General features: G+C 40.4%; 2 protein-coding genes across 2 annotated transcripts; both read right to left on the bottom strand.

The window, feature by feature from the left end:
- Positions 1–16,646: 16,646 nt before the first annotated feature.
- Positions 16,647–17,576, bottom strand: LOC310943362 (olfactory receptor 5AR1-like; the record flags this gene model as incomplete). The annotated part of the gene is made up of 1 exon (XM_083908911.1): positions 16,647–17,576. The coding sequence occupies one exon, from the start codon at positions 17,574–17,576 to the stop codon at positions 16,647–16,649; it is 930 nt and encodes a 309-aa protein (XP_083765037.1).
- Positions 17,577–18,809: 1,233 nt separating this feature from the next.
- Positions 18,810–19,739, bottom strand: LOC310943361 (olfactory receptor 5AR1-like; the record flags this gene model as incomplete). Its single annotated transcript, XM_083908910.1, has 1 exon — positions 18,810–19,739. The coding sequence occupies one exon, from the start codon at positions 19,737–19,739 to the stop codon at positions 18,810–18,812; it is 930 nt and encodes a 309-aa protein (XP_083765036.1).
- Positions 19,740–23,493: the final 3,754 nt, after the last annotated feature.

The following is a 23,493-nucleotide window of genomic DNA, read 5'->3' as shown; positions in this document are numbered from 1 at the left end:
TGTCCCTAATGAGTTTTCGAGTTTTAAGGTGCATTATGTAACAAATCTAAAGCAACTGGCCATAAAATCCTCCTAATATGTCACAGGGACTCAGGAATAATGTTCATATAACAAACTGAACTCACCAACAACAAAAGTACAGACAAAATATTTGAGTTAAAAGTCATGTTTATGTTTTGAAATCATGTTTTGGCATGTGGAGCCACCTACCACCGTCATCATTGCAATCATTGTAGTCAGTAGAGTCTCAGCTGCCGAGCAACCACGGGTTGCCAGTTACGTCAGAAAACAAAACCTTAAAGACCTCGGTATTTTGAATTTGAATGTAGTAACCATTTTTGGCCACATTCTCTTTTGGCCACAGCTTTGCAGAAAGCGAAGGTAGGGACGCACCAATCTGACTTCCTGCAGATACCCGGGCTTTGCATTACGGTCAATATCCAATACCAATCCGATACCATTGTTGAATTAATAAACTGTCTCAGGGATGCACGATATTATTGGCAGATATTGGCTTTTAAATGTATTATTGGATTTCAGCACACCAAGATCTGTCGATATATTTATTTATTTTGCTTAATGAGGAAAATCGGCATCTTCTGTGACATGAGTATGACAAATATTATGTTGAATTCACTACAGAAGAGACTAAATGACCTCTGCAGTTGGGTGCAGGAAAAAAATGGATATATACTGTAGGTATCAGTTACCGGCCCAAGCACTCGCCATATATCGGCATATCGGATATCAGCAAGTCCAATATCGTGTATCCCTGAACCGTATACCCTTACCATGAAGAGACTGAAAACATTGGGCTCGACTTAAATATTGCTTTCCTAACTTTATAAAATGGAATGTAACCAACATTAGACTTATTTGATAACATTTGGTGCAGTCTAACACTACTCCATTGACCGGTTGTTACCCAGAATCTCAATGAAGCATCAATGGCAGGTGCTTTCTGCTCCGTCTCTGGTGTAAGTCATCTTTTTCTTCTCTCATCCACAGTGTTAGAGACTGTGCTAAACAGTCTATCACTTTCCACACTAGTGTGTCACGCTGTCGGCTACAAGTTGTTCCCGTCTTTGCAGTGCGTCCACCAAAGTCAGCTGCTTATCCATCTTGTCTCCTTCTGTTTGTTTTTGTCTTGTTTGTTTTTTCCCACAAACTCGGCGTGCTCTAACCCTAACCCTAACCCGCGCTCCATGTTGTTGATCCGTGTCTTGCTGACACAGCATGGGTCGCACTCGCAAATGCAGAACTGAAGTGAATAGATCGCCATCATAGATCAGCCCCAATATCCGATATTTAGGGCCAATTCCGATTCCTATCTTAACCCTCGAGCTCAACCCTTAATCTTAACTGGCCCTCAAAACCAAGTGTTGAGGGTTATTTTGTCACTTAGAAATGGGACACCCCTTAAATGCAGATACGTCTTCAGACTGTAGGGGGCAGAATAACGCGAAAGCCGCGTCCAGTCGGTCAAGAACACATTTACGTCAGGATTATTTATTACGATCCGTTTGTCAGTCAAGTTATTCGGTTGTCAGTTAGTTATAAGATGATACTCATACAAATACCAACACCATGGACATATTCAGCTGACAGTTACCAAACACCACGGCTTATTGAAAAGTAAACGATAGCAAACGATCGCTTGTGCGCACCGGCCGACTATTGACAAAAGATCATAAAATAAAAATAAATGTTACGTAACAATGACGTCAGTAATCCATAATATGGGCCTAAACTAAGATAATACAATGGTTTTCATCATTTTTATATCTGTATTGACAAAGAAAATACTTAATTTATAGCGTACTCGTTTCGCTGCTTTCGGCGCCATCTTTGTTATATCAAAACACGCAAAGCATTCTGGGTATTTCTCAGAATCGGGACAGCACTTGCACTAGCGGGAGCGCGCATTTTTGAGATTGAGGGTTAAGCAAGGAATTGGAATATACCCTTAATCTGGCAATTTAGTCAACATTGGATCCCTAGTTGTTGGCTAATCGTAAGCTCTACGATTAGCCCCAGGTGATTAGTTGCTGGTTGGGTTAGTCATGTGACTAAACGCAGATGGTCCAGCGTTGTGAAACTAGAAACGAGCAACACAACACGACGCTGCATTTGGGTGTCAACGCACTTTCAGACTCTTCAGTTCAGATATCGTGTAACAACATGAACCGTGTCTGATGATCGACAATATTATAACTAGCTCACTATCGCATTTATCTCGCATCAGTTACATGGGCTACAACATCACAGCTGAAGTGGGAGGAATGCAGTGATGAATGAGGGCAACAATTTGGATTTGAAGAACAGCAGAGAGTAGAGAGAGTAGAGAGAGAAAATAGAGCGTGAACGTTCAGCCAGATGTACCCAGACCACCAAAGATTAAAATACAAACATAAACATTCTGCCTCATCTACAACCCAACGAGTTTTATCCAGCACTTATTATCCCGCAACATGGAACACCAATTATCCTGATGCGTCCAACATACCAGCTCGTTTTTGCTGCAATATTTCACTCATGTTTCCTAAAAGCCGTGACGTCTTTCGGCGCTGCTTTCCGACATCGTTCCGCGCCACGTTAAAGCAACATTCGGTGTCACGAGCTGAACACATAAAACCCCGACAGACACACCAGGGAAATATTCTGCACCACAAAGTATCCCTTACAGCAACACCAACTTATTTTCAGAGTTAACAGACTACATGTTAAAGCCCTACTGAAAATGTAATCGGCCATCTGAAACCTCACAATAACCTGTGGGCTAGAACTTCATTGCATTTCTACCATTCTGTGGTTCAAGTGTGTGTTTGTGTTTGGGAGTATGTCTGTGTGTTTATACGGCATCGCCTCATTCACTCCTTAATGCTAACCTTGCCTAGGACGTGCATAAACATTTGCATCCCTTACATTTGCATCCTCACGCAACCCTACAGTCATGTATCCATCGATTTAAATCTAATTTCACATGAGCTAAACTGTTTTTTTGACCAGTGGGAATAGAGTATTGGAAAAGTTTTACCTTCGTTGTATCCCCTACCTTGCACCACCTTCACACATTATTCTCCAAATCTACAGCCAGTTATGCTAATCGCTAGGACAAACAATTTGATTGAGACAAATCCTCAAACTAAGGCTTTTAAATCTATGGTTTGTGTTTGAGTCTTAAGAGCTGATCACACAGTGGCACGTCGCAAATGGCCCAGTCATTTGAAATGCTTTGGGGAAAACGCGTGATGCACTTTTACGCACAACCGAACAATCAAATGTATGTAAATAACTTTATCTAATGAGGAGGTGAAAAAAGCCCATAACAAACAAAGGGTTTTGGTTCATGACATCCTGAAAAATAGGAAACCCGGTGGTGAATATTAACATCTCTTCATTCAGTTGTGTCTGGTTGATCAGTGCTTCCATTTGTACTTTGGTGTCAATTCGAACGTCATCTGCAAACGGTGGGACCCTGTAGCTTATTGCAAAGAAAAAGCCCAACTGACCTGAGACAATCAGCGAAACAGAAAGACAAAGAACTTCAATATAAGGCCCTTCTGTATCCACGTCGATTTATTATTTCAGTAGACTTTTGAGGGCCTTTATACGTCAAGCATAGCCTGCGGAACTTGCGATCTGGCTGAGTTTAGCAGGAATTAGTTAAAAAAACAAAACATTTTCACATTTTATGTTCCCACAAGCCACGCAGCAGGCTTCTGCACAGACAGGCGCCGCCCTCACCTTGCTTTGATGTGTATGCAGCACCCAGCAGGATTCCACCTCATCTAGACGTTATAAAGTACCAAGGGCAAATCGTAATATTTTTAAAAATTCTTTTATTCCTAATGCAATTGGGGCACTGAACACCATGCCCCGTTGATGCGTTGATGCGATGTGTTGTAATGTAACTGCCACTGCTGTCCTGCTTTTTGCCATGAAGATGTCTGTGTGTAAGTGTTGTTGTTGTTGCTGTTGTTGTCCTGCTTGTTGTTGCTGTTATTGTCCTGCTTGTTGTTTTTTATGAGACCAAAGACAAATTTCCACATCGTGGACAAATAAAAACTAACTAACTAACTAACTATCTCTCTTCTCTTTTTCATCTTCCTTTTAGGGCCAATCGGTCCACAATGATAAACTGCAAAGCTGTGCGTGCCTTCAGTAAGGAGAATTGTTTCATTTGTATGAAGCTTTCAGGGTGTGGTCTACATTTGTTATACTCTGATATAAAAGATTATCGGTGGCTTCTCTCTAGGACCACACAATGGCTATTTGTCCATTTGTTTTGGTGGTGACATCCCTTCCAAAAACTCCGACAGTTACTAGTACACCCCAAGGACAAGCTACAACCAGACAATAAACACATCATCATCTATGAAAGTTTACATCGGGAAAAGGGGCAGATGTTTCCATACTCGCACAAAAGAAAGCCAGAAAGAATGCAGTAAAAGAAATGAAAAAGAGACACACAAGATCCAAAAAAGAACAAGCATACCAGGAAAAACCTGGGCCAGTTCAGTTGCCCGACAATATATGTTTCTTATCTGCCATTGACATTGGTGTCACGGCCTTCAAAACAAGAAGTGGCACAAAGGGGACACTTGAAACTATACGCGTGCAAGGCACACCGTACCATACGACTACAGTGTTTTTTCGCTGGTGACACATTTCTGGCAACGTCCTCTGCCAGAAATGTGTTTGGTACTGGGCAGCCAGTGTGGTAACTTCATATCACCTCATCATAAAATATGGCTCGAAAACAAAGGTCTGATTCCCATGCGATGTACAAATAGCGTGAGGTAATAAGTCTGTTGTCCCAGACATGAAATTATCCAATTAATCATCAAGTGAAAATGTAAGAAATAGAAAATCACGTGTAAGTGTTTCAGCATTTACACAATCCTTTCACGTCGGCGTGAAAAGACGTCAAACAACATCCAGTTCTCGAGGCACCAAGAGAGTGTCAAGACTTGGAGAAAGCTTTGCTCAAACCATCATTATATCTGTGCAATACACCATAAATAAATTCATACTCTTGACCCTTTCCTTTCCAGTGGTTCAGTCAAATAGATTGTAATTCAAATTAATAGGGCCCCAGCACAACCGCCTTACAGTCTAACAACAATCTAAAAGCGACACGATTGGTGTGTTTTTTTCCGCGTGCACACAAGAGTGAGTGTAACGACTTGTGTGTAAACACACGTACAGCATTTTTACATACATATTTAATGTCATATAGTTCTGGTCTCTCATGAGTCGTACTTAGCGAGACTATAGCCTTGCGTGAGCATCATCACTGACAGTTTGTTTTGCACAGACTGATGCATTGATTGAAACTGGCCACTCATGTGAAATTAAGTGGGGAAACAAAAATCTATTTCAATTCTATTTGGAAACCGTGTCACAGCAAGGTCATTTTTGGGCCCTCAGTATTTTTATGTCAAAGATGTGAAACATGACATGACAATCTGTCGATTGTTTTCACGATTAATTTGTATGTCCTCAAATGTCTTGTTTTGTCCAAAAACGATTATCAATTATTCTTTGTTATATGGAGCAAAGAAGCCAGAAAATGTTCAGAAAACTTGTTTTAATTCCTTAAAAACACTCAAACTGATTATCAAAATAGTTGGCGATTTATTTAGTAATGGAATCATAAAGGATTCATCGAGTACTTGTTTCAGTCCTGCATGTTTGCATTGTACACAAGCTTTATATTGTTTGTTTAAAGTCAGGCAAAGTGCTTTACAGAACATGCACATAATGTTTAGAGATAACTATTACTGATATTTATCTATGCTCTGCTGTCGTAGAAATGTAAGGGGCATCATTAGAACATTCTGATTTATTTAGAGTTTTGAAGAAAGTGTTTTGATCAATTCCATCAAGATTTGTCCTCAAGAACACACAGTTGTACAGTTTGTTCCGCAGTGGTAAGTTTAGTTTAACTCATTTAAGGTAGCGTAGTTGTTTGATATCGTTCTCGGTCTAAAATCTTCATATTTTTTTTAGACACAATAATCCCAAACAATCTACACTCAAGGACTGCAACCACTGCAAATACACTGTTGGCTTGTATGGTCATGTCTGTCATTTTCAGCTAAAAGCCTTTCAATCACTTCACTAATTACAGGTTGCGGGGCAAGTCGTTGCTTTTCCCAAATAAAAATGTGGTGCAACTGGTATAAATCCTCTTTCCTTTCAATCACAACAACAACTTTGCTCACATTTTAGTTTTGGGGCAGTTCAGAGCAGACAGACGGGAGGGAGGGAGGGAGGGTGGGGAGATCTCCAAGTGTCACACAGGACAGAGCGGTTGACGCAACACTAGGAAATAACAGCTGACGTGTCCTCGGAGCAGTGCTATGCAACTTGTTTACCTTGATTTATCAGCTTCACAATGACTTTCGATAAGTCACTGACTCGCAGTCGGGGGAGAATGGAGCCATCTTTCCTTTTCCACCATGCACCTGAACCTCTGTCCTTGCACAAACGCAAGTTTGGTGAGTGTGTAGAAATACTGTGTGACAGTCAGTGACTCCAACTGCCAGGATTGTCCTGAAATTGTCTCGAGCAACCACACAAAAGTCCACAAAATGTGCTCCAGATATTAAACAGAACTTCTCCTGCTAGCTCTCAAGTAATCATTCAGGAAAACGTCCAATGGACCCAACCCAAAACTATTATTTTTCCAACTAATCAATGGGCGACCGGCTTAAGCCAATCTCCACCCTTTGTCCTAGTGTTCCGGACATTTCCGTGCCAGTGTAAATGCTCCACAAAATGGTCCGAAAATGTTTGATTTTCCAGAGTTAATGTCCGTCAAGTGTGAGAGAAGGAAAACAGGATGCGTGGTGTGTTTCAGGAAAAGCTCAGGGGACAAAGGATGAATTGTAAGTGGCCACTGATAAGGTGAACAAGGGAAGTCGAGAGAGGGTCCCTCTGTTAATCTTATCAATATGTTCATTTTTTAAGATAATTTCCAAAGGGTTTTATTTGAGACATAAAACATTGTGTTGTAATCCCAACACTGGAGAACCACCGGTTCCTTGCAGTCCGCTCGTTTCCATCCACCATTTCATTTCTCTTTATGGTGCTACACGTTATATAATCGCGCCTTTAGCCGCAGGAAGTCAGATTATCTAAACTCGGTCCTACCAGCCTCACAATGAGCCCAGGTTGACATCTGTTTCCCGCAGATGTCCTCGCCCACAAAAACAAATATACTGAGGAAGAAATCCAGAGTGAAAGCCAGTCAACCAACCGATGTTTTCAAATATTTCTCCTGCAAACAAGTACTGGGCAGTCAGGCAGGCGTTCTTCTCGCCAAAAGAGCAATTTGCCCAGCTTTGGTTTCAGACAGGTGTTGACGTCAACAAATATATTGGAATGTGTGAGCGGTGTCAACATCTAAAACACAAGCTGACAAATACGACATCGGCTTTAATGAATCGTCAGTTATCAGTTGGAGCCATCAGTCACGTCATTTAATTTGAGCTAAAATCACCACAGAATCGGCATAACGGCAGTAACGGGATGTTTATCCAGCAGCTAATCACGATGATGACTGACGTTGAGCCCGTGTGTTTTCCTTTGAGTGTGCGTTCTCATGTTTCGCCAGCCTCCATCTGTCTGCAAATCCCGAGGAAATGCATTGTCTTTTTATAGAGCCTTACCCCTCATGATGTATGCATCAGGGCTTAAACAACCAGGTCCTCAGGGCAGGGGAATATATAGATCTATGACAGACGCCGCTCTGTGTCTACATGGAACTGTGTGAATGGAAGACGGGGAGCTTCTGAACAACTGTTTTTCATTTTCTTTATCCATTTATTTAACAGGGAAAATGCAGCTTAACATTGTTTCCGAGACGGAGCGGGAAGCGGATTTGCTGCACTGTTTTTCAGTTCAGAGATTATAGTTCGTATAGGTTAATTGCCATCTTGTAACTCCAGCCCGTAGTTGGGCTTTTGTATGTAAAATACATGCAACTATGCAACTACGGATGGGACGATACCACTTTTTTGTGTCCAATATTAGTGCGATTACAATCATTTTAGACCATTTATGAACTATGAAGCTGTTAACACATTTGTGCCGAGTGCGCCCCAAAAACAGTCCAAACACGATTCGGCTAAAATGCTTTTCTGTTTTTTATTTCCATTTGTATTGTCTGAAGCATGCAATACATAGGATTTTTGGATAGTATCAGATTTAATCTGTCCAATATCCGATACAGCGATTTTGACTGATACCGATTCCCATCCCTAAATGCAATACAATGACATACATCACTTGTAACAAAGCAACTATGCATATACCGTACAACAATTATAACAAATGTTATATCTGAAAGATTATTTGATTTCATTTGGCAATGAATTCCTTTTATGGGAAAAAGCTAGAGCAACAATGCAGTATTTTCTCACACGTTTCTGAGTGTGGCTAGCATGGCTAGCAGCAGCCGTCTCTCCTTGGCGCATAATGTGAGGGTACGTCTGATGGTAACGGGAACGACGTCGTTCATCAAATGCTTATCTTTTTTCCGTGTACAATCGACCTGCGACCTGTTAACATGCCGTGGTGTTGAAGCATGTAGCAGCGACTGCAGCTCATTAGCGTCTTTGCATGTGCCGAATGTGTCGGGAGTTTAAAAGCCAATCTGTTCCGGCTCTGCCAAGTGTCAAACCGCGCGGCGTCACAACTGTCCCACCTTCCACAACATTTAGGGAGCAGGGCCGTAGCGATCAGTCAACGTCGTCGACAAAAATCAATGACTTAATTAGTCGCCGATTCATTTATTTGCCGATAACAGCAACATCTTTTTTATATGGAGTGAGACATCTTGCTTTTTATCTATCTATTCGTGGAAATAGCACTTTTATTTTAATTAAGGAAAACTTTTCCTTGATTTTTAAATTTAAAAATAATATATATATATACTGAAACATATACATACTCTAAACATATACATTTATACATACACATATGTATATATACACATGTATATATATATACATACACATATGTATACATGTATATATACATATATACACACACACATACATATTAATATTATAATTATTATTAATAATATTTACATTTCTAGACACCCAAAGCGCTTTACAAATTACCCATATACATATACATGTGTATATATATATATATATATATATATATACACAAGTCGTATATATACATATATACATATACGTATATAAGAAATATTTTTGAATCAACTATTTATATATTTGTGTTTATTGTTAGTTAGCACAGGTAAATGGAAAAGCTGGAAGCTAAAGAGAGCCATTGAGTAATTGTGCGATTTATTGTTCAATTCATTGACCGATCGTTTCAATAATCGATGACGAGTCAACTATCAAAGTAGTTGCAGCCCGTCTTTTCTAGATTCTCAATGAATCGAGAAAATAATCAACAAATGAATTGCTTGTGAAAATAATCATAAGTTACAGCCCTGCACTGAACCTTTGACTGAACTAGTATTTCCAGCGGTAGTGCAGTTGCCATTCTTTAATCATTTAGTGTGCACAAACATAGAGATTTATTTTTTGCTTCCATTTCTAAAATGGAAGACAGCCGGATCCTGTCTTCTATGACAGCCATCAAAAATGTCTTTTTGCATGAGCAGCAGCAGCAGCAGCAGCAGCAGAGGCAGAGGATGCCGCCTCTCTTGTGAAGCAGCTGCTGCACGAGTCCACAAACATAAAGCCAGTGCAGCATCTTCCCAGCTGCATGCAGCTTTTTTCCCTGAGCAGGCACAATGCAGCAAAAGCTGAGTGAACTTTCTTCACGCTCACAGACATGTACAGTCACACAGAGCACCCTCAGCATCTGGTCCGAGCTGTCCCTCGCCGCCGCCGCCGCCACCACCCCCACCCCCCTCCAACCCCATTAAACTCATCACCTCAGCAAGTGGAACGGTGCCGCAGCAGTTTTTAAGCAAACACGCTGAGGTCCAGTCAGTGTAGCAGGCTCGTCCACTTAGCTTTGCTCAGTGTTTGCTGAGGGTTGGCCCTCAACTGCATTTTCCTTCAGCTGACTGCTGCAACCAGGATTCTGCAAAAAACCCTCAATTACTCCCTTTAACTCAGCAAAACTGCTTGCACCCACACACACAAATAGATTCAATCATTCCGCATAATTTCTTTAAGTGAAAACAAGTGTGTGTCAGTGATAAGCTTCACCTGCATTGTTGTTCCCTCAAAAATAACCCGGCTGCTGCGTCGCGGTAAATGCGTCTCTTTGTCTCACACATTGCACACCCGCTAATTTAGCTTTTTCGGATGCGGACTCTTCCAAAAGGAAACGGCACTTGATTCAAGGGTAAAATGCTGATACCATCGCAGACTTTCCTGTTCCCTTTGACATAATCGGGGTGGACAAAGTGACAGAAACCCAAAGTCCACACAGCACAAACAGCAGCCTTCAAAATAAAAGCACTTCAATGAAGCACCAAATGAAGATTTATCGCAAGAACTGTGTGGTAAGATGATTTAAAACTTTAAAATCCCAAATTTCCCCCCAACGACGACTGACGATGAGGAGCTGAAAATGAAAGAATGTAGTCGACGCAAACGTATGAATCAACAGCAGGACTTTTGTCAAAATGTTCAAGCCTATTTGCACTGTGGCTAACAGGCGTCTGTGCCTTCAGAGGAACAACTTCAGCCTTGTTGTCGCTGCCAATGTGTGTATGTGTGTTACAGGAAATTGGTCCCGTTTGAGTACATGATTGCACGCACACCAGGGGCTTATTGACAAAGTTACATTACATAAATTACAGTTTTTATGCCACATATTTATTCATTGTACCGAACGACTGCAGTAATTAAGGTCAAGCATATTTTTTTTTTTCTCCCCTTTGTCAGAAAAAGAAAAAAAAAAAAGCATCGACATTCGCCGCGTGATCACAAATGTGTTTGGTAAGTGCTTCAAAAAGGAACAGCTTTCAAAGAAGAGATTTTTTTTTTTTTTTTCGTGTGCCTTTAAAATGCACTGGTGCCGTCAGGTTACAGTGCCCTGATGTGTGACCATAGGGTGAAACGTCACCAGAGAAAAGAACATCATACATTTTACATGTGTGCTCTCTTAGATTTTATTCTTCTTCTTATCAGAGCTAGAATGATAAATCTGCTGTTTGTTTAAACAAAAATTTCTCATTATCAGAGTTCCGCCCTAGAGCTTTAATAAAACTTCTGCTCTGTCCTTATGTGTGACATGGTTTCTATTAAAAAAAATGTTCAAAACGTTCACTAAAAGACATGTTAAAAAAAATATATAGGATAAAGGTCAAGGAAGTAGTTGTCTATTCTGTCGATTGCTTCGGTCATAAATCATATCAGGGGATTTTTCAATATCCAATAATACACTTTAAAGCCAATATTGGCCAATGTTGTGAGGGAAAATACTGTTCATCCCTATTTTTTGAAAGGATGTCATGAAAAATGTTTTCTCCTTTTATGAGATGAAATGTCTGACACTGCTTTATAAAGGTATGCCTAATAGTATATGATAATTAATTATTTAAAAATCTCAAAATACAATATCACATGCGATACGCAATACCAAAAATATCATGATACAGACCATATCTGTCTCAAAAACAAAACGTCCGTTAAAAGTCAAAAGTGCAGGATTTCTCTTTTTATTCACAACATAGAGAACAAAGCGCATTAAAGTTTATGTACTGGACGTGGATGGGGCGTCTCCTAACGTAGCTTTTATCCCGCTGTAAAGCTTAAAGTTTCCCCACCGCACGACATCAAATAGCGACGCACGGCAGGGATTGTTTAGCGCGCGTGTCAAACTCGAGGCCCGGGGGCCAGATGTGGCCCGCCACGTCATTTTATGTGGCCCACAAGTGATTAATTGGTCTTAAAAAATCTGTGTTAAAATAGGTCGATGCTGCTTTAAGGCGTGAGTTGACCATAAACTACATTTCCCACAATGCATGGTGATTGTGTTAAAGAAAGTTATTTAGCAATATTTTACGGAGTATTTACCTTTATTTTACATTGTATTTGGTTACATTTAGTTACATTTATTCTGTATGACAGTTACATCTGGCCCTTTGAGGGTGACCATTATGCTGATGTGGCCCTCAGTGAAAATGAGTTTGACCCCTCTGGTTTAGCGCCTTAATTTGCAAATTAAAATATTGATGTTTGCGGTATCGATTATCATATTTTGCACGAGGATGTGCGACGATATATCACTAAATCCATATTTCCACCCTGATCGATTAATATGGGAAATTAATTTAATTAAAACAGAGTCATGTCAAGAATTAAACAATGCTTCGTAGAATAACTGAGAGAGATACTGCTGATGAAAAATAAATAACTCTGGCTGCTTTTCCAGTGTGGAGCAGAGCAGGCCCGGTGCCAACGGAGAGCATAAGGGGACTTAACCCCCTCAGCTGTATGTTCTGCCCCCGCTGTTTAAACTTCACGCATCAATAGAAAAACTACAAAATGATCATATGAGATACATGTGACTATAGGGATTAACAAATCCCAATAAAAATCAGATGCATAAAGTTCGGAAATTATAGTTCCCTTCTTTTACGTTAAAGGAGTCAGGTAGCTAATATTCAGACGACACCTCATGTGGTAATACGTCATCTCATTTTAAATCTACAGCCATGGTTCTCAAACTGTGGATCGTGTGCCACCAGTGGTACGCGAGCATCCCGTGGTGGGAAAATCCGAAATACTGTTCTACTGTATAAACTAGTGCTGTGCAATAGGTTAACGCGTTAACGCATGGCACGTTTCCATGACGACTGACGTCATGTTAACGTGCCGCGACACCGGAGTCCAGGCACCGTTTACCAGTTAGCTCCGTTAGCTGCGTTAGCTCCTTTTAGAGCCGTTAGCGCGCCTACAGTCGAACTGGAGCAGTCTGATCAGTAAATGAAAAGAGCAGCGCTACAAATAGCCAGCGTAACCTGTGTACTGCGTATGTGTGCCTCTGTTTTTAAAGTTAAGCGTTACTTTGGAGACTAATTTTAACAATCCGGAGTCCCGTAAACATGACGTCATGCGCTTCTTTTTACGGTCAGTCGTCATGACGCTGTTGACGTGTTACCGCTTGATAGCACTAGTATAAACCAGGGTACGGGACTGTCGTGTGTAGAAAATGAAACAAATAACAACAAAATAATCAATTCAATAATAATAATAATATTTACAGCCTCATTGTCTCTCACTCCATCTTAATCTAATGTCACTATACCAGTGTGTGAAGGATACGTGAGGAAGAGGAGGATGAGAGAGCAAACTCTCTAATTTGGGAATAAATCTGCCTCCTGTGAAAAGTCCGTAGCTGACTTTGTCCAAACTATTAATTTACATTATTATTATTATTAACAAACTATTTATTTTGGCGATTGTGGTGTTGCTTCAAGAGCTCATAATCTACAGTATCCATATTTAATCCCAGTCTTTTTTTAATCCCGGTGCTAAAATAACCTGCACATGTGAATTGACGTTGACAATAGTCTAAGTCTCATTTCTTCTACAATTAAATCCATGCATTTTATTTTCAAAAGTTGCCAGAAGATCATTTAAAAAAAAAAAAAAGCCTCTATCATCTATCACTTCAGACACAGATTATAGTGAGATGGATGAGGGACACCTTCAAGATTCAGGTAAAGCTTTGCAATAATCCAGTTGATTCTCTGTCTGTTTGCTAATTCCAATCTTATTTTCCTCTCCAACCTTTTTTTGCACATTTTTGACAGGAGTCCAGAGCTGAAGGCACGACTGTGCTGCAGCAGTTAGCATAGCGTCCATATATCACTGTGTGTGTGTGAGTGTGTGCAACATGATGATGATGCGGTCACCCGGTTAGACCTTCACAAGATGCAGTACAGCAGACACAAAATGTGAGGCAGGGTGATGATGATGATGATGATGATGATGATGCCACTGATCCCACATCCACGCTGCGTGGAGCACACACACACACACACACACACACACACACACACACACACACACACACACACACACACACACACACACACACACACACACACACACACACACACACGAAAGCTAAATTCCATAGTATTGTTTTGTGTGTGTCATTTTTGACCGGCGAGTCCCACCGTGAGCTCTGGAGGATTAGCAGCCAAATATTACATAAACACAGCCAAAATCACACAGCAACAGCAGCAGCAGCAGCAGCAGGAGCAGCAGCAGCAGCCTCGCTACCTCCATCCTCCTCCGCAGCCCCAGAAATAACACGCGAAAAGGCCACTCACACACTCACACACACACACACACACACACTCACATATACATACATACACTCACTTACTCACCGTCCGTAAGCTAACGTGGAGTCGGGATTTCCGGATACGTCGGAATGGTCTCCGCCGCCGCCGCCGCCGCTTCGTCTGTTTTGCTCCGTGTCGTCGCTGTTGTGGAGGGGGGAAAAGAACAGGAGCCCGGACTGAGAGAGAGAGCGAATGTTGTTGTGCGCTCGCATGTACTGCAGTGTTCACTGACTGCTGCTGCTGCTGCTGACTGTCGGCCCCTGTCTTCTTCTGCGGCGACGCATTGGGGAACGGTGCGCTACCGCCGCCGTGTGGTGTGGAGGCAGTACGGCTCGGTCAGGTCAGGACTCAGGCTTTTTTTTTTCTTTATTGAAAAATTGTTGAACCGCGTTTCTGTCACTTAAAAAGTAAAAATACATAATAAGTAAGTCATAATACTGAACGTATCTCATAATAATATAATGGAATGCTAAGTCACATCTCATAATTATGAGATATTAAGTCATTATTGTGAGAAACTAAGTAATTTTTATGAGATATTAAGTCAAATCTCACACGGGATACTAGCTTGCTGCTTGCTAGCTAGCCAAAATGATAGCATGCTAGCTGGCGATGTTTGTACTGATCATGAGAATCAAGTCAAATCTCATGATTATGAGATACTAAATCATAATTATGAGATATTAAGTCATAATCATGACCAACTAAGTCATTATTATGAGCTTCTAAACCATGATAATATGTCACAATAATGACATACTAGCTCATAATCATGAGATACTAAGTCATTATTATGAGATATTAAGTCAAATCTCACACGAGATACTAGCTTGCTAGTTAAAATGATAGCACGCTAGCTAGCGATAGATCATGATAATCAAGTCAAATCTCATACTTATGAGAAACTAAATCATAATTATGAGATATTAAGTCATAATAATGAGATACTTAGTCATAATCATGATATAATTGGTCATTATTATGAGATATTCAGTCATAATCATGACCAACTAAAAAAGTCATTATTATGGATACTTAGTCATAATCACAAGATAACATGTCACAATAATGACATAATATGTTATAATCATTAGATACTAAGTCAAATCTCATAATTATGAGATTCTTAATCATAATTATGAGGTATTAAGTCATAATAATGAGATAATGAGTCATTATTATGAGATATTAAGTCAAATCTCATACGAGATACTAGCTTGCTGGTTTGCTAGCTAAACTGATAGATAGATAGATAGATAGATAGATAGATAGATAGATAGATAGATAGATAGATAGATAGATAGATAGATAGATAGATAGATAGATAGATAGATTTATACATATTTACAGTATACAATGTTCTCAGTACAAACACCATTAAACTGATATGTATGTTTTTACTCTGTTTTGATTCACCTGTTTTTATAGTTTAACCCCCCAGATTGAAACTCACATACTTTTAAAGTTTATCCTGGCACACTTGCATTTATAAATATAGTTTCCCTTCTAAAATCATATCTGATCTATCAAATCATTGTCTCTCTGAAAACAACATCTTAATCTTTTCTGGAAATAGTTTTGAACTGAATCAGATCCGTACATTTTTTTCGTTTGTGTGCTGCCTATATCCTGTGTTATTTATTAATCCAATTTTCTGCATTATATATATTGGTTGAATATTGCTTTTGTACGTGTTTCCCCACACATAAATGTTACACATAGGCCCCCAAAACCTAAAGAGAGCATTATTAGAGAATTATTATCCACAATGTTTTGTCTCGTGACTTTTTTAATCCCCCAAAAACAACCAGTTCTCTCTTCAGTATCATCCGCCTGAATGCATGAGTCATGGATCATCAAGATGACGATCAGTCGTTCCCAGGGTGAAAAGTGTTTGTGTGCACCTCATAAACATGCAGAATGCTTTTCGGACATGTCCACATGGTGGTGCTACAGTAGTAATTATTGACTATGTGAGAAGCTTTGTGAGGTGAAAGGTGACACAAGACTTCTTAAGTCTGTTGGTTCTGTATCACTGTTATTGTAGTGATAAAACTAACGAAATGATGGAAACCACAATTGGAAAAAAAATAATAATAATAACAATGCAAATACAAAATTTATGTAGTACAAATATTACAATTTTTATTTATGAGCTGATATGACATTAAAGGTCTACTATTACTCATGCAATCAGCTGAGAGTAGATAGTAAAGTGTACATATGAACATGTATTTCAAATAAGAAGAGTTTTATTCACCAATATTTAAACTGATATGAAATATTTTGCATTTAAATGTGCAATGAATATTTCTAAATAAGCTGTTTTAGACCAAATTCATTTCATACAGACAGTGAAATAACCTTGAAACCTTTTCCGAATTTTGGTCAATTTGTAACCGTAAATGAGCGGATTCATGAGCGGAGGTATGACGAGGAGCTCTATAGCGACAAAGTTTTTAAATGTTTGAGGAAACCCCTTTGAGCCGTATCGTATGGTCATGATATCAAAGAGTAGAGTGAAGACAAAGGTGGTTAAGGAGACCAAATGTGGCACACATGTCTGCATGAACTTTGCCCTGTTTTCTGCAGAGTGCACACACACTTTAATGAGGTACATGTAGGACCAAACAATAAAAACACCATGAAATGCATAAAGGAGTATTGTTATATACGCCACTATGTTGTTAGCAAGAGTTTCAGCTGGGAAACAAGCGAGGGAGACAATGATCCAGTTCACACAAAAGAGTCTGGGAATAAAAGGGCTGCACAACTTCAGCCGTGCTGTCAGAGAAATGTTTGTGCCTATAACACAGAAAGGTGTTAACCAAGAGAAACATGCAAGATATAAAACCCTTTTCCTGGACATGACAGAGTGGTACACTAGAGGTCGACATATAGCCACATATCTGTCATATGCCATGACTGCAAGAATAGAGAGATCACCACAGGCAAACGTGTACATCACATGAGCTTGAACGAGGCATCCAGAGTAAGAGATGACATGAACAGGAGAGAGCAGATCCCACAGAAATTTGGGATAGAAACCTGCTGTGCCGTAAAGTCCGTTAATGCAAAAAGTGCAGAGCAGAATATACATTGGTTCATGGAGGCTTTTGTCCAAGATGACAGTCACAACAAGAGCAATATTTACCAGCAAAATTGCACAATAACACAATAAAGTGAGAAAGAAGAGAGGAAATTTGTGACTAATTGTCTCGTTTAAACCTGAGAGATAAAATATTGTTATTACAGAGACATTTCCCATCACGGATTTAAAAATGTACAGATTTTTGTCTCGACCTTGTGTCGTCTACGTCTATATCGTCTGTCCCCTCACAACACAAGATAAATATTGACCAGCAAAATTGCAAAAAGACACAGTAAAGCGAGAAAGAAAAGAACAAATGTGTGGCTCAGCGTCTCATTCAAACCTGAAAGAATGAATACTGTTACAACGGAGACATCGTCCATCATTATTAGCAGTTGTGTCCCTCATCTGTGAAGGTTACACACTGTGTGTCCCTAACAGTGTCTGATCTCTGAGCTCACTGTTCCTAAATGACAACGGCAACATGGGTGGAGCCTTCAACAAGCCAATCAGCATTGAGGAAAAAACTTTTGTGGTCTTGAGCAGAACCCAAAACTTTAATATACTGTAAGTTTCAACAAGTTTGTCAACAATTCGTCTGACTAGTTTATTTAACACATGTGGGATAGTTAGAGTTGCCAGTTCATCGGTGGGCAAAACCCAAACCTTTAAAGGTGCCATATGTAAGAATGTGGCCAAAAAAAGGTTACTACATTCAAATTCAAAATACCGAGGTCTTTTAAGTTTCGTTTTCTGACGTAACTGGCAACCTGTAGTTGCTCTGCAGCTGAGACTCTACTGACTGCAATGATTGGTAGACGGCGGTAGGTGGCGCCACATGTCAAAACATGATTTCAAAACATAAACATGATTTGCAGTCTGCAAAATGTTTTTTCTATCTCAAATATTTTGTCTGTACTGTTGTTGTTGGTGAGTTCAGTTTGTTATATGAACATTATTCCTGAGTCTCTGTGACATATTAGGAGGATTTTATGGCCAGTTGATTTATTACATAATGCACCTTTGAGTCTGTTGGTTCTGTATCACTGTTATTATAGTGATCAAACTAACGAAATGACGGAAACCACAATTGAGAAAAACATGTTTATGAACTGAAATGATGATAATAATAACAATGCAAATACAAAATGCATTAATGTAGTACAAATAATTAATTAACAACTTCATAAATGAGCTGATATAACATTAAAGGTCTACTATTACTCATACAGTCAGCTGAGAGTAGATAGTAAAGTGTACATATGAACATGTATTTCAAATAAGAAGAGTTTTATTCCTAAACAATTAAACTAAGTTCAAGATCATTTAGCTTATGAACAAAGAAGGAAAACTAATATTTGACATTTAAATGTGCAATGAATATTTCTAAATAAGCTCTTCGGACTATAGTCATTTCATACAGACAGTGAAATAACCTTGAAACCTTTTCCGAATTTTGGTCAATTTGTAACCGTAAATGAGCGGATTTATGAGTGGAGGTATGAAGAGGAGCTCTATAGCGACAAAGTTTTTAAATGTTTGAGGAAACCCCTTTGAGCCGTATCGTATGGTCATGATATCAAAGAGTAGAGTGAAGAGAAAAGTGGTTAAGGAGACCAAATGTGGCACACATGTCTGCATGAACTTTGCCCTGTTTTCTGCAGAGTGCACACACACTTTAATGAGGTACATGTAGGACCAAACAATAAAAACACCATGAAATACATAAAGGAGTATTGTGATGTACGCCACTATGTTGTTAGCAAGAGTTTCAGCTGGGAAACAAGCGAGTGTGACGATGATCCAGTTCACACAAAATAGTCTGGGAATAAAAGGGCTGCACAACTTCAGCCGTCCTGTCAGACAAATGTTTATGCCTATAACACAGAAAGGTGTTAACCAAGAGAAACATGCAATAGTCAAAACCCTTTTCCTGGACATGACAGAGTGGTACACTAGAGGTCGACATATAGCCACATATCTGTCATATGCCATGACTGCAAGAATAGAGAGATCACCACAGGCATAAGTGTACATCACATGAGCTTGAACGAGGCATCCAGAGTAAGAGATGACATGAACAGGAGAGAGCAGATCCCACAGAAATTTGGGATAGAAACCTGCTGTGCCGTAAAGTCCGTTAATGCAAAAAGTGCAGAGCAGAATATACATTGGTTCATGGAGGCTTTTGTCCAAGATGATAGTCACAACAAGAGCAATATTTACCAGCAAAATTGCACAATAACACAATAAAGTCAAAAAGAAGAGGAGAAATCTGTGACTAATTGTCTCATTTAAACCTGAGAGATAAAATATTGTTATTACAGAGACATTTCCCATCACGGATTTAAAAATGTACAGATTTTTGTCTCGACCTTGTGTTGTCTACGTCTATATCGTCTGTCCCCTCACAACACAAGATAAATATTGACCAGCAAAATTGCAAAAAGACACAGTAAAGCGAGAAAGAAAAGAACAAATGTGTGGCTCAGCGTCTCATTCAAACCTGAAAGAATGAATACTGTTACAACAGAGACATCGTCCATCATTATTAGCAGCCGTGTCCCTCATCTGTGAAGGTTACACACTGTGTGTCCCTAACAGTGTCTGATCTCTGAGCTCACTGTTCCTAAATGACAACGGCAACATGGGTGGAACCCTCAACAAGCCAATCAGCATTGAGGAAAAACGTTTGTGGTCTCGAGCAGAACCCAAAACTTTAATATACTGTAAGTTTCAACAAGTTTGTCAACAATTCGTTTGCCTAGTTTATTTAACACATGTGGGATAGTTAGAGTTGCCAGTTCATCTGTGGGCAAAACCCGACCGGAAGTTCCTATTAACGCTGTTTTTTAGTGTGTATCTGCGTCATTACCTTGTTTATGAAGCCCTGAAGTTTCGAAACAAACAGTTCAGCCATTACTGAGAACGCTGTGTTTATTGTAATCTCGGGGCTCAGCGAGATCTCTGAAAATCCCGTAATAGGTACGTAAACAGCGGTTCTCCTGAACAGCAGATCGTCCTGCTCCGGGCACTAGTCCGGGCACATCCGGTTGCGTACATTGAACCGCAGAAGAAGAATAGCGTCCGTTGTGGAGGTGTTTCACGAGCGACAGTGTCTTCTGACTCTGGGTCTGACTCCGGGTCAAAGTCATAAAAGGGACTTTGGAGGGGAGTCGTGAAGAAGCTATTTTTAAACACTGTTAAAACAATGTTTTGATAATGAGTTGCAGTGCATCCACCGTTCCAGAGAGGGGAGCTACGCCTCTGAGAGCAGGTGTGCTGAATAGTACTGGCCAATCACAAGACTCTGTCTTCTGGGGGTCAGAGTTCACTCTGAAACATCGCGGCTGACGAAAAGAGGATTTCATCGGCTCGTTTACAGCAACTAGGAGGTTTTTGACCATAAAAACAAGTTAATGTATGTAAGTAGACCTCGATAACTAACATATATGTGCAACAGGACCACTCTATGTGACCTATAAAGGTGTCATATGTAAGAATGTGGCCAAAAACAGTTACTACATTCAAATTCAAAATACAGAGGTCTTTTAGGTTTTCGTTTTCTGACATAACTGGCAACCCGTGGTTGTTCGGCAGCTGAGACTCTACTGACACTCCATTTTTTAAAGCTGCTGCTACCGGGGACTGGCTGTATTGTGGACTTGCAGGAATATGCCTCCAGTGTCACAGGCTACATCAGTACATGAGAAGAAAACATTGTACCCACAAAACGTCGCAGGATGTACCCAAACCAGAAGCCCTGGATCAACTGTGAAGTTCGGTCCATGCTACGTGCACGCTCCGCTGCAATTGCCTCAGGCAGCACTGAGGACTACAAAAAGGCCAGATATGACCTGCAAAGGTCAATCAGAGATGCCAAGAAGCAATACAGACTGAAGCTGGAGGGTTTCTACTCCACCACAGATTCCCGTCGCACGTGGCAAGGACTGCAGCACATCACTGACTACCAGCAGGGGAGCAGATGGGCCACAACCAGCCAGCCCTCACTACCAGACGAGCTAAATGAGTTCTATGCCCGCTTCGAGGCCCTCAACACCAACCGACAGAGAGGACCACTGACCACGGAGCATGCACAAGACTCACCACTCACCGTGACAACAGCTGAGGTGCGTGCAGCTCTGAGGAGAACAAACCCACGGAAAGCAGCCGGCCCAGACAACATCTCCGGGCGTGCCCTCAGGGTCTGTTCATGGGAACTGGCTGATGTGCTTGCTGACATCTACAACCTGTCACTAGCACAAGCTGTTGTTCCTGTCTGCTTCAAATCCACCACCATCGTTCCCCTCCCAAAGAAAAACAAGCAACCTGCCTGAATGACTATCGTCCCATTGCGCTCACCCCTATAGTGATGAAGTGTTTCTAGAGGATAGTCATGCCACGCATCACAAAGAACATCCCGGACACCTTGGACCCTTTACAGTTTGCGTACCGTCAGAACTGATCCACAGACGATGCCATCAACACTGTCATTCACACCACCCTCACTCACCTAGAGGCCAAGGATACATATGTCAGACTGCTTTTCATAGACTACAGCTCAGCGTTTAACACGTTCATTCCTCATAAACTCTCTGCTAAGCTCCTCACTCTTGGTTTGACACCTGGTCTCTGTAACTGGGTACTGAGCTTCCTCAATGACAGACCCCAGTCGGTCAGAGTTGGCAACTGCACATCACAAACAAGAACCGTAAGCATAGGGACCCCCCAGGGCTGCGTGCTGAGTCCCCTGCTGTACACCCTCTTCACCTACGATTGTGTGGCCACCCAGAACAACAACAGTATCGTAAAGTTTGCGGACGATACTACAGTCATCGGACCGATTACTGGTGGGTCGGAGACGGCGTAGGTGGCAGAACTTGGGGCCTGGTGCCAGGACAATAATCTCTCCTTGAATGCATAAAAGACCAAGGAGATGATCACTAACCCGAGAAGGAAGACAGTGCAGCACACACCACTGTGCATAGTGAAAACCTTCAAATTCCTCGGGACTTACATCAGCGAGGACCTCACTTGGTCTCACAACGCACAGCAGAGGATTAAAAAATCCCAGCAGCGACTGTACTTCCTGAGAAAGCTGAGCAAATTTGGCATGTCATCAAAAACCCTCAGCAACTTCTACAGGTGTACGGTCGAGAGCATCCTCACCAGCTCCATCACAGTTCTGGTATGGAAACTGCACTGCCCAAGACAGGAAGGCCCTCCAGCGGGTGGTCAAAACTGCACAGTCAATCTCTGGAGCAGCCTTCCACTCACTTCAGGACATCTACTCCACCAGGGCCACCAGAAGAGCCCACAACATCATCAAAGACAGCACACACACACCCACAGCACAGACTCTTCACGCTGCTGCCATCAGGCAGCAATACAGGAGTCTGAGATCCAGAACTACAAACTGATTAACATACAAACACCGCTGCTAATCTCTGTACTGTCAAAACTTGTTATGACTTCTTCTTAGAATCAATTGTGCAATATTGTTCTTGGATCAGTTCTAAGATTCCATTTTTAAATTTTAATTTTAATTTTTTGTCTTGCATTTGGTGTATTTAGTATTTCAAAGTGTTAACCTTAGTTTAAGATCACTCTTAAACCTAAGTTTATATTTTTAGTCTGTACATTTTTAACTTAAATGTTATTGTAGCCTTTTTTAAATTATATTTCTGACACTGTCAAGTTATATTTATTTTTTTATTTCATTTTTACTCTATTTTTTTGTGACCGGGGAGATGTGCAGAAGTAAGAATTTCATTGTGCAGTGTGACGTCTTAACTGAACATATGACAATAAACCTCTTGAATCTTGAATCTTGAATAATGCACCTTTAAGTCTGTATCACTGTTATTATAGTGATAAAACTAACGAAATGACGGAAACCACAATTGACAAAAACATGTTTATGAACTGAAATGATAATAATAATAACAATGCAAATACAACATGCATTAATGTAGTACAAATAATTTATTAACAACTTTATTTATGAGCTGATATGACATTAAAAGTCTACTATTACTCATACAATCAGCTGAGAGTAGATAGTAAAGTGTACATATGAACATATATTTCAAAT

This window comes from Microchirus variegatus (genome assembly GCF_963457635.1).
Source record: "Microchirus variegatus genome assembly, chromosome: 22".
Lineage (NCBI taxonomy): Eukaryota > Metazoa > Chordata > Actinopteri > Pleuronectiformes > Soleidae > Microchirus > Microchirus variegatus.
This window is presented reverse-complemented; position numbering and strand designations above follow the sequence as displayed.